General features: G+C 41.0%; 1 protein-coding gene across 5 annotated transcripts in view; it reads right to left on the reverse strand.

The window, feature by feature from the left end:
* LOC147141753 (metabotropic glutamate receptor 4-like) overlaps positions 1-13,387 on the reverse strand; it is a 213,904-nt gene that overhangs the window by 90,773 nt on the left and 109,744 nt on the right. For all 5 annotated transcript variants that reach the window (XM_086040447.1, XM_086040448.1, XM_086040446.1 and 2 more), the window contains one exon: positions 7,855-8,071. In XM_086040447.1, the coding sequence (XP_085896573.1) occupies positions 7,855-8,071 (217 nt within the window). The remainder of the gene's footprint in view (positions 1-7,854; positions 8,072-13,387) is intronic.

The raw sequence follows: 13,387 nt of genomic DNA on the forward strand, positions 1-13,387 counted from the left end.
GAAATTTACCAGGACTGGCGATGCTTGAGTCGCAGGAGACACTGCACTTCTGTGTAGCGGGAGATGACACCGTATGATTTCTTCACTTGAAACTGTCCCAAAATGTCCATCCAGAACAGCTGTAAATCAAAATACATGCCGAAAAAAGGCCAGAGTTCACTATTAGATTATATGAGCCTGTAATTTAAGCCTTATGTTTGCATTTTATTTTTAACAGTTGTCTTTTTAACATTTATTTGAGGTGGAAGTTATTCAAAATGCAATGATTCATTATTTATGTACAATTTTTCCCTGTATGTAAACGCAATGTCTTATGTTCAAACTGAATATTACAGTGGCTAATAAAACCAATATACTTTATGTAAATACAGTAAATCCACTATCCTATTTTATGAATACTTCAGTGGTGAGACTTTGAACAGCTAACCATTTTCAGTGCACATGCACTCACACAATTTGTGTCTCTGCTAAAAATTTAAATATTCCAAGTATTACTGTGTTGTATGACTATTTCGTGTTTACCTTCGTCAGTAGAGCCACAGCAGAATCCATTTGCTCCGGTGTCCAAGAACGCGTGTCCGACCCATGGCGTCTAGTTGATCGTACAATTTGCTCACTCGACGGCCATTTCCACTCGGGCTGTTGTGATCCGTGAGCGTTTTATTTGTCTTGTTTTAACTTTACATCTTCCACAGACTTGTTTTGCCGTGCGAACAGTTTAAACTCGCCTTGCTCGGCAGTAATAAGCTGGTACATACTGGTCGCTCCTTGTCGCTGATTCAAATTTGGGTTGGATGTCTTTGTCCCCCGAAAATGCTCACAAGAGCCTGCACATATTCGGCCATCTAGATATTCATTCACTTTTGCTTAACATTTGAAATATACGACGAGCAAGCACAGCGACGGCACAGTTAGCAGTTACCGGAGCTAAATTCTAATGGCGTCGTGAAAAACACACCTCCAACCGACCAATCTGCGCTCGTCAGCGCAGCCTGCCCCCGTGAAGAGTTCCTTCTGTGCCATAATGGCCCTCGTCGCTTACGGGGCCAAAATGGCCCCACTAATGGCCCAGGGCCATTTTGTTACCCTGGTCAATTTTTCGGGTGGAAACAAAAGGCCGAACCACTTTACCAGGGTAAAGTGAAAGGTTCTTCCAAAGGTTCCTGCGGTGGAAACGGGGCTACTATTACATTCTTGAGAGCATCACCCATTACTCAACAAATTCAAGTTAACGTTAATATATTATGCTGTTGTAAAAGGAGCATTTGCAACCAGCTACGAGTGTTAGCATTTCTACACTTGGTGAAATAAATACAACAGACAATCTACCAAGGCAGACAGCTAGCTAACTACCATGGCTAGCACCAATTCTATTTTGCTCTGGCGTTACTTCGCACGTCGCCTGCCTAAATGTAATAGATAACTCTGGGTGGGAGGGGTTCTTACAGCGGACACCACACCACGAAAGTTAATCGGTGATGGGGGCGGCCATCATGCCGGTCGACCGGCCGTTTGTGAAAATCAACACAACTTTCAGAAATTCCCGATGGCCAACACGCCCCTGCCCCTCATTCATATCGTCTCGACAATTACCTCCACAAGTAGAAAGTAACTGATTATTATGCAAATCATTTTATTTCAACTTCTCAACTTTAACATTTAATTCTCAGGCATTGTCTTTTTAACTCAAACATAAAACTAAGTATCACTTGACTAAGTCCGCTTTAGACATTTAAACTATCAGGAACAATACACGTGTCTTCCCCGGGAAACAAGTTGTAGCGCACACATTCCATTTTATTGATACGCTTATGAAATGACTGTCAATATTTACTTATCATCTTGGAAATAAAATATTAAATGTTTCCATGGATCCTCTACAATGCGCACACATATCCTGGTTAGGAAATAGTGCAGTGGGGAGCAAACAGGTACAGCGTTAAAATGAAACAAAAAACTGAAAATTGCTCGCAATAAATTCTCCAAAAGGCGAAGAGTCTCAAATCATCAAAAAATACAACAATAAAAGCAGTATTTAGAAATATATACAGTATATCATGTTAAATCTTGTTTTTAGGAAAGTGCAACATCAATAGTTTGTCTTCTCTTTCAGGAAATGAACAAAATAGACGAGCACAATAGTAACAGTTTGAATTACTTGTAATAAAAACATCAACGTCATTTGTTATTGGATTGACTTAATCTGACGAACTCCAGAGAGGCTGTTTAAATGCCGCTGGAAGTTGCCTTTGTGTTTGACCTACCACCATAAGCATATTGCAAACCCATGACAACTACTAGCCAGAGCCTGAGCTGCACTGTATTTGTTTGCAGAGTAATGTGTGTTTTAGCCTGAGGTGGTTACTAATGTAGTAAATATGTGCCGTATGGGAATACAATGAACAAATGTACTGTGACACACCAAGGTCCCAAATATTCCAAACATAACAGTTTGGGGTACTCGTGTGGCCAAATGATAAATCCTATTTTGACAGCCACCGCATGTTTGATTTCTGTTACAAGTAGATATATTACGGTGAAATCTGTTCCCCCACAGGGTGATTTGTCATCATTTTGATGAACACCAATCTTTTCATCGAGTGCCATCAATTCTCACACCCGAGTGGTCACTTGTCCTTTCGTTTATGACTGTACGTTCCTTGGAAATAAATCACCCTAGTACCGATGATTCCATTTTTCATGGTTGATTTCATGAATGTCAGTGAGGCGTTTGGAAAATTGTTCTTTTCTAGCACAAGTTTAATACTGTATTTGGGGAGATTATATGATGAGCAAAAATTAGCTGTATATTAATGGCCATCTTAGTTATTAAAGGGATCAAACTGTTGAAGGTTTGAGACCTACTGCGGGACAAAATATGGAATTTACGACTGATTGTTATTTTTAATCAGTGTAGTTTCATGTAGTGCTTTTGTAGGATTTAATATACTATCGATCAACGTTCCACAAAAATACTCTATTCATTATTGTAATGATACATCATCGAAGACAAAAAACATTTCCACAGAGTCTTCGTCTTTTCTTACTTATTGTCAGATATTGGCTTCTATGGAGCAATGCAGCGCTGTTTACTCTATCCTATCCGTTTTAAATTCTCTGCATATATTAACTTAGTCACCCAAAGTGTGCAGCCAGTGCTTGTAATCCTCCCCATCAAACGGAGATGGCAATGACTCCATTAGCAGGCTTTCTCATGTGGGTGTCGGGCAGGCCGTCGGTTTGCTGGGGAAATCTTGTTAGGGGTCTTATTGACACTGTGTTTCATTAAGTTGATTAATGACATCTATTGGGGGAAATGTTACAAAGTAATCAACATCTCTGAGAGGCTCGCCTGCAGTTGATGTTGGGACTCAGTCTCAAACGAATACAGTATTTAGTAATTCCAATTTATTACAGAATAAGAACTCTGAAACTAAAAACATTTTTATATTATATATTATAGATATTTTTTCGACAAAATGCTCTTCAGCAAAGTTGTTACCACACTAACACAGTCTTAATAGTCATAGTTTAATATAGTCAAAAAAACATTCCACCATCTCTACAATCTTCAGATAGTCTGAAGTTTTTATCTCTGCTATTTTCAAATAGTATGTGACAGTCTATTCCACCCTAAAATTCTCTTTAACCATCCCAATGTAGTCTCTAAAATCCAACCATAATCGGAAAACTATCCCAGCGCCCTCAGCTTTACTAATATAGTCTAAGGTAAAGTAATCCCATCATAGTCTGTAACCATCCAAACATGGTTTCTACCATTCTAACATAGATTGTAACAATCGAAACATCAAGCGCTGGGCATTCCGTCCCAAGGACGGAACGGTCCAGGACGGATGCCCATTTAGTGGACAGGCGGACGAGAAAGCCTCTATTTGTCCCTGAGCGGGTCAAGTACCGACTACATGTGTTGTGTTGGGTTCTTTTAAAAAGCAAGACCACTGCATGTTCTCTTCTACGAGGCCGCCTCCATTAATTGCTTGCACAACACTTTTCATGTGCTTCCCAGTAGTCACATTGCACATGCATGTTCTGCTCTCTAGTGGTTCACCATATGTAATACCATGGATAATGCCACAGGACGCCATTTCACTACTGACTGACACAAACACGCCCAGCCTGTCTTGTGTGTGTAATCCAAGATAGCAATTTGTTATGTTAACTAACTGTTAACATTTAGTACCTTATCCCTTTGCATGCGAACTATGTCCTTGTGTGGGACATCTTTAGACTGTAAAAATCTCTACCAGCATATGTATTAAAACGACCCGGAAGTGGAAGTCTATGTTTCCCCTTAAAATAACCTTGCGTTATTTTGCAATAATTATTTTATAAAAACTGAAAAGGTCTTGCATTAAAATGCAATGGTTTTGCAATAAAATGCAATAGTATTGCACTATTACTCAATCTTAAATATTCTCTGTAAAAGGGTAAAGTTCACAGCTCTGAAAACATAATAATATAATCTGAAACCATCCTAATTTAGGACCTCATTTCCAAACATCCCTCCGTCACTCAATTGCATGTTTGCTCTCACAGATTGTGTTGCAAGTAATCTACTAAGATTGATATTTTATATTTAAAATAAGGTCCCAAATAGTGGGCTCTAAATTGTGTGTTGAATTTCTCCAACTCATTATTGGCAACAGCGATAAAAGTATTGGAGACCAAAGTATTGAAAAGAGATTTTTGCACTTAAGATAGCACAGATTTTTCTCACCATGGAACATTTGGACAACACCGTAAGTGCAACATGAAGTTTTAAGTGATGGAATTGACCTATTGCTGAATTACCAAAATAAAAAATTGATTGTTCAGATAAATTGGTGGAAGCCGTCAACCACAGAAAAGCCACGTTTTGTTTGATTTACCCGTTGTTCCGGGAGGGACTAGCACTGTCTCAGTCCACTGAAATAAAATGACCCAATTGCAAGGAAATGCAGAGCTGACAGGTGAGTGATACCTTCTCTTGCCTGGCTTCAATTAATTCCATAGATCATTCAGAAGCTCCAAAATCACATTTTTGAATAGACAATATCTGCAATAAATTGTGTTTATAGCCTTTCACAGTTGTTTAAATGAGCAAAAACGTTTTCCCCACCAGCTCTCATTTTGCATCTGCAACGCTGGCATCAATGCAGTTAAGTCTGAAACCATCCCAACCAATGTAGTTGTACCTAAGTAAAACTGCAACATATTCCCTACCATCCGAATGTGGTCCAAAAGTGCCCTAGCCCAGGTTTTAAAACCATCCTGAAATAATATCTGACCACTCCAACAGTTATCATTGCCCATTGGTCTGTGACAATGCTATCAAGGTCTCCAACCTCAACATATTCTGTCAAATCTGTAGTATGGTTGTCTGTCTGAAGCACCCTACCAAAGTACCAAAGTCGCTATAATTTCTAGTACTAATCTATGACCTTTGATGGTCCAGCAGCCTGATTAGACCAACCTAACATAGTCTGCAACAATCCCAAATTGGTCTGCAAACATTCAGTCCTCATCAGCAATCCTGTCTGTCAACATAATCTCGACTACCCCAAAACTGTTTTGTAAACATCACAAAATGGTTTACAGACTCCCTGACAGAGTGTAAGGTACAACACTTATCAGAGCATGTCACCAAAACCCTGGTATTATCTGCTACCATCCTATTCGGCAAACTTTTTTTTTTCCAGTACAGTCTACTTTTATCCTAGCACAGTCTCCGTGAAACAGGTCTCGACAAGCAACTTGTTTCAATTTGGACAGCAGACATGTCCACTTAGGTGATGTTTTCCAACTTGTGTGTGCTTTTACAGAAGTAATTTCACTTTATCGCAGTGAGAGAATGGCATCCTGGGTCAGCTAGTGATAGGTACCAATCTGCTGGAAATGTACCAAGAAAGCGAGTATTCAAGACCACGGTGTTTACCAGGCATGATAGATTGAAAAGCAAGAATCAACCCCTCCCCTCACTTGGTCTTTATATTTCTTCTCATATTCAGCACCTAACTCACTTTGTTCTCTCTTTTATTGCTCATTCTCTAAAGGGAGGCAAGCAGACTATGAATTCAAAGCAGGTCACTGCGGGGTTGTTGCTGAAGCAGCTGACTCACATAATTTACTGGACTGCTTTCTGTAAATATTAAGCCTTAAACAATGGAACAAAGTGAATCAAGCGGGCAAGTGTGCTCGTGGAATTATAATACACTTACCCAAAGTGAAATATCAGCTTAAATTTGTTCCGCAATCTTAACATTGCAAGTTTTTAATGAAGACTTGTCCTCACTGGGAGGAAATATTGACTTAGAATTTAACTGCCGATGAGCCCCGATTCATTCCTCATATTTAATACTGTTTGTACAAATTGGCAAAGCAGAGTGATGGGCGGTAATTAAAGGTTGCGTAATGCAGTGACAAGCATGTGCTGGAAGTGCTGGGTGGTGACTCCACAGGAGCCACAGAAGTGAGCGTGCAGAGGAGTTTGTGGCATTGCCAGCCCGGTATCGTGCTGCCGTTGCGGTGCCAAGAGCCGTTTCATGGTGCACAGTCAGACACCCACCCTCTTGGAGCAGATCAAAAGCTTGGAGAACGTATGTTCTTCAGCATTACTGTTACTTTATTTCGCCAAGCCACACACAAATAAACCTCTCTAACGTTGATGGGTTGTCTGCATAATAGGCCCTGGGCAGTGATGGGCAAGTTACATCCAACATTTGACACACATTGTCACTGTTGGGCAAATTTGGTCATTTCAATCTATTTTCACATATCTATACTATTGCTAAGCCCACACTTGGGTCTGTTATAAGGCAATAAACGGACCGCAAATTTTTAATAAAATGCCCAGCTCTGCTACCAAATATTTTGCTAAAACTGACTTAACGGGTGGACTTTTCCAAACATTCCAGGGGGCGTACACTATATACTGATTTTGAAGTAGATTTTTCTTTACGTGTGGCCTTTGAATTACACTTTGAAAAGTAATGTTTCAAATTACTGCATGACAACAAAAAGCAATAGTTACTGTAATGGTGTTACTTTTTTCCTCCCAGCAATGGTGCAAGCAAGGCAATTTTTTTCACACACTGCAATATATAGACTGCAGTTTTACAGAAGGAGGATGTGTTTTTCAAAAAGACAGCGCTAATCAATACACAAGTGGATTCTATTCCTCATTCCTAGACTCAACCCAGTTTGCCCAAAAAAAAAAAAAAAAAAAGGAAAACAGACAAAGACAGCAGAGTGGCAGCACTGGGGTAGTGGGTAGTGGTTAAAATCTGCCTCAAAGTCCTGCGGGCCAGGTTCGAATCTCAGTTCCGGTCTTCTTGTGTGGAGTTTGTATGTCGTCACCATGCTTATGCGGGTTTCCATCTGGTGCTCTGGCATTCTTCCATGTTTCAAAATGTGCATGTTAGGTTCATCAAAGACTTTAAATTGTCCTTAAACAGAATGTGAATGTGTGTGTTAATTGTTATTTGTCGATGTTCTTGTAATTGGCTGGTAACCAGCGTGTGTGGTGCACTCCACTTTTCTTGCCAAAAGTCAGCTTTCCACACTGATGGATGGCAGGCAAATTGTGTTTGACACCTATAACCCATTTGCATGTCACATATATGAAGACTTAATAGTCATTTTAAAAGCACCATGAATCCTTTCAGAGATTTTATCAAAAGCGCTTTCAACATTATCCTTGTTCTGGAACTAATTCCTTCGTGCCTGGGCAATTTTCTGTAGCACAGTACGATATGTCCGCTCGGGTGACTAGATGGAGAGCAAAATTCGCGTCTCCACATTTACCACTTTAAACCCCCACCCCCGCCCATACACACACTCAATCAACTCACTCACCATCCTCCCGAGACTTCTGGATGAACGCCTCGACTCCGCTCTCGCCGTAGTTGCCCTCCGAGGCCACGGTGGAGACGTAGTTCCAGCGCATGGCTTTGACGATGTCCACCATGGCCTGCGCTTGGTACGTGTCCGGTGGCACCACCCGGGAGAAGAAATCGTAGCGGGTGTTGTCACTCAGTTCCGGAGCCGTGGAGGCGTAGCTCACCTGCGGGATCTGGACAAAAGGGCAACATTGACGTCATTATGTTTCAAAATCATTTCTGGCTTCTTGAAGACTCTGCTGTCTGCTGTTTCCAAAAACAACCTGTATATGTTGATCAGATGAAGACTCGTAATTGTCTTTGATGGTTACATGATTTGTCGGGTTCACTGAAGACTAAATGGGCTTTGATGATTAAAAATGTGTGGACAATATGGTTAATTGAAGACTTTCAACCGTCTCTTTGAGCGACTATTTGCAACACAGATTTTTATGTTCTAGACCCATGAAATACATTTTCACCAGGAGATTTGCAGAGCTGGGCATCGGCCCTCCGTCGCCGGTTTCCGTCCTGCATATTCAATCGACCCACATGGTCCCGGCCCGTCCTTCGCCGGAAACAGCCAATCTGCGTCGATTACGCAATATTCTAATCACACGCAGGTGCCGCACGAGCAGACACGCCGCCAAACAAAGAAAAAAATATCAAACAAAAACAACCGACACACACACACAGCGTTGTCATCGGCGAAATAAAAACAATATGGTACACATGTCATGGCGTCCGCAAGGTACACAACACCCTTTTATTTTTTCTTGTTTCCTTACTCGACCACGTGTCAGGAGTGCGGCACCTGCATGTGACGCGGTATCGGTAAAGTCCGTTCTCGACGCCGGTTGGCTGACTCCGACCGACTGGGACCACGTGGATCGATTGAATATGCAGGACGGAAACCAGGGACGGAGGGCCGATGCCCAGCTCTGGAGATTTGTGTTGATGAAAGAAAACTATTGCGGAAATGACTAAAATGGGGGGAAATGGTGTTTCTAATCTTTTTTTAGATGGCGTCTGACTGAAAACAAAATGAATATTGCACTTTTTCTTTCAGTGACACACATAAGACTGCAGTTTGGAGTTTTGATATTTACACCATAGCAGAGCTGACAAGTGCACTTGGCAATTATTTCTTGTCAGCTACAGTATGTTACTCGGTGTAAGCTCTTCAGCGGGAACAGTCTGAAGCCCAAAAAACACTTTTTTTTATGTAGCAGGCACACTCAAAACCTGTCAAGGTGATGCATGGTTTGCTGATAGAAACGTACAAATTGCACATTATTTAATATTTCAACCTGTCACTCATTAAATGTCATCCGTTTTTTCGGTTTGCAGCAGGTTTGAAATACACCAACTTTACCTACCAAGATAAGGTTGTACGGGAATTAACAATAGGCATTTCAGTCTGTATCATGCAATGTATGTGAATGCACCAGTTGTGGTATTTTTTTAATTGAAGACTAAATGGTCTTTTCATGTTTATGACTCTAAATTGTGTTTGATGCACATACATGTTTTTGTAAACATCAAAGATTAAATAGTACCATATTTGAAGTTAATTTAGAAAACAAAATGGCCTTTGCTGTTTATAAAAACATTAGTGCCTCTGATATTTAAAAAAACAGGTCAAGTTAATTTAAGATGCTAAACTGGTTTTGATGTTTTCAGAAACATGCAAGTTAGATATATGGAAGGTTAAATTGTCTCTTTTCACCACAAAAAGATCAGTGATATTGACCAAAATACATGTAAGGTCTACCGAAGGGTATTTGTCTTTGATGTTTCAAAAAACATCTCCATTAACTTCAGTAAATATGCAAAACTGTTTTTAATGTTAACTAAAACACGTACATTGGATTTGGTGACGACTTATATGTTTACAAAAACAATTAAACTTCACTTTGATGGTTCCAAAAATGTATGTTAGTTTTGTTGAAGAGCCTTTAGAGAAGGGGTGGCCAACCAGTCAGAGGCTAAGCGCCACAATTGTTACTGTTAGTGCAAAGAGCCGCATCATACACATGGCCACATATAAACTACTCCCATACCATCCCCTCACTCCCTAGCCCTCTTGCTTTTTTTTGACGAACTTCACTTTCACTGTATGACTTTTTGGCCCGTGCAATGTTCCAAATATGTTGATACGACTACTTCATAAATTTAGGGAACAATAGTGTCTACCTTTCTGCCTGACCTGAGCAGTGAAGTGAGCAACTTGTGCTTGCGAAGTTCAGTCCTCTATGGAACTTCCTAGTGGATGTTGGCATGGAGTAAACTGAAGACCAACACTACTCAATATTTTTTCCCTCCACACAAATTTGCGTCAAAGCACATGCATGTGATAGGCAATGACCAATGTAATGTGTTGGAGCCAGTATTTGTTTGGAATAATTATGCCTTTAATTCAATCAGGGTGAGCAATTGTGCCACCTACTGGCCAAATTATGTGCAAGCCGGTAATCATTATAGTGTGCACACAGGCTTGTGAACACGCCTAGCTGAACCACGGGTGCGCTCGTTAGGAGGAAGGTTTGACGTGAAACTATGTCAACGCACCTGCAGGCTAGTTTGGGGTTTTTTTGGTTTTGAGTTAAGACAGCAGTCTATTTAGCAAACAAGTCAGTGCACACACAACATACACAATCAACACAATTCACAATTACATATCATTAGATACATGGACACACACTTAAACAACAAGAGGACCTTGGAAAGAAGGTGGCGTGGAGACTGAAGTCATCAAAAAAGTAAGCCAAAGTTCTTTATGTCTGTGGGAGCGCGTTGACATTGTTCATCAAACAATGAATGTGGATCTTGTTGGCCTTAACTATTGCCAAGGAAATTAAGACTACAACATAATGCGTTCCGTCACAGCATTTGAACGAGACCTCACACACACTGCACTTGCTTAGTGTTGAAAGGTCATAATTGGAAGTGCTGTCATAGCAGCTTATTGACGTAAAAAGTAAGGCTTAGAGTAGACCATACCTTCACAAAATGTATCCTTAGTTGTTGCAAAAGAAATCCCTGTCTTTGCACATTTTAAGGAGGAGGAGAAATTGCATATTTCATTGTTGTTAATGTACTGTATTTCTCAAGGCTTCCTCCATCATTCTCATTCCAGTACCTGTAAATAAATCCCTGAAAATAACAGTAAATCGCTCTGCAGGCCACCCCCCATTAGAAATGCTTTGTGACATCACAGCAACGCTGCTCCAGAACACAGTATTTGTTCTATTCAGGTTGACTTGCCTTTGTGGCTGACGTCCTCCCCCCTCACCACATACACAATGAATGACGGGCTTCAAGAGCCACATGAAACCGGTGTTCTGCCAAAATGTCCTACCCAGGTGAAACTTCCTACCAGAGGCTGATTTAACAGCCTGTTCTGCCAAAATGCCTAACCCTAACCCCAGCCTGCAAGCGCACTGGGCATTGGTCGCGAATCTCAACAGGTAGGAAGAAATTTCAGAACACTCGGCAAAGAGCTGCGGGTCGGCCAGGCCTGATTTAGGCAATTGAAGACTTACATGTTCTTTGATGTTTACAAATGCGGATAAGTATGTCAGGGCGAATTGAAGACTTCATATTTTCTTTGATGGCGTGGGACCTTGAGACTTTTCCACGTGTCCTGTTCTGATAGACATGTCCACCCAAGTGCATTCTTTTTTTGCTCCCGTATTCATCTGAGCGTCATCATACTGCCAGCTCCAAAAAGCTCTATTGTTTCCCATTTGGATCCCTCTCCAAAGTTGCACAAGCGTCTTTCATCCCAAAAGTTAAGTCCGGAAAACTTCATCCCTACGGTTTGTTAGTGTACCTGGCATTGGCAGGAGATATGTGTTTGTGTCGTGTGCAGCCATATGCTTTCGACAGCGCACAGCTCATAGGAGATGCTCAAAATAAAGTGCCTTTACAGGGATTTTTTTTTAGTTCATGCGAGAGGGCCATGCTGCTTACTAACAGACTGCGTCAGTGTTAGTGCCAGATGATCAGTAGAGGAATCCCCCTCCTCCTCATAAACTGTTGTAGTTTAGCATCTTGGCATAATGGTAGCTTTTTCTTCAGCTTTTTTTGTGATGCCTCTAGATAAGAGGAACAGCGATGACCTAGCTGAAAAAGTGATAACCATAATACCAGAGCTTGCCATTCTGCCTATGTGACTTACCGGTCCACCTATCCACCAATAACGGACGCCCATTTTGTAGGCAATACATGATGGACGGGAAACTTAAAAAAATAGTCGGACAAAGCATAGTCTATCCACCAACACCCCTAAACCCACCGTGGCATGGAAGCCTTACCGTGGCCAGACTAAATGTCTGCTTTAAATGCGCCGAGGCTTCCGAGGTCCTAAAAGGTCCATAAAACAAAAAAGGTGCTAATAGGAGACATATTTAGACTCCCTTTTCTTTGTTCCTCATTCAAATTATTTGCTATTTGACAGGAAAAATAAATTAATTAATTTACTGTATACTTATATTTGGCCCACCCTGTACATAATTATAAATAGTGAAACGTTGTATGATATATAACATATGTAACCTTAACAGTATTGGCGGTGCTTTACAATGTGACCTCATCCCTCCATTGACACATGAGTCATGTTTCCCCCAATTGGTGAATATCACACGTGAGCCCACCATTATTCATCTCTGTGGTAAAATAACATGCTAGACACAAGTGAACAGCAGGAAGGTACATCGACCTGGCATTGTTATGCTAATGACTTCCCACCTGTGCTTTTTTTACTTTCCTCCTGTCTTCGCTAATCCCTCCACGAAAACATCGCATTGTTTACTCCGCCGCCTGATGCAAACTGAACAATTACACGTTGTCATCATCGAGGGTTAATGCCAGCCGTCTGTAGAGTTTTAATGCCGCATGGCGAATGGTTGTTCAGGATTAAGTTTTTACCAGAGTGGTTGTTATCATATTTTTTCTGGTCAGTGATGGCGTCACAAAAAAGCCAAGGAAAATGCTAAACAGGTGCATAGTACCGCTTCTGTTGCCACAATCTGGCTATGTTACAATACATAAAATGTCTAGTTATGTGGTTATCAAATTGGCCTCTATGTGGTAGGGTCACCAAAAAGGCCAAAGATTAAGTAAGCATAGCACATGCAAATAGTGCGGCTCTGATACTACACCACCGCAATAAGTTACATCCTATTCTGTGTTTGTTGTTACACTCTATCCCTTAATTTCTTCTATGGGTGCATCACAAAAAAGAAAATTCACCGTTTATGTTGATAAAAGCATAACATGTGCACAGAATACTGCTATGCTACTTATGTCTGTCTTCAACAAATGGTGCTCTGACATGTTAAGCACACACGGGAGGTGCTTCAAAGTGCTTCAAAGATCCTGTGGGACTCTCGAATACTCAAAGGGACCACTGTGGAGACCAACGAGCACTTAAGATCGAGGAGCAAACAAGGAGCTCAGGTGCAAGTGGAGGCTTTATAGCCTGTTGGCCGATAGATTGTTATGGT

The sequence above is a fragment of the Filicampus tigris genome, chromosome 9 (genome assembly GCF_054856515.1).
Source record: "Filicampus tigris isolate MCC_2025a chromosome 9, RoL_Ftig_1.0, whole genome shotgun sequence".
NCBI lineage: Eukaryota > Metazoa > Chordata > Actinopteri > Syngnathiformes > Syngnathidae > Filicampus > Filicampus tigris.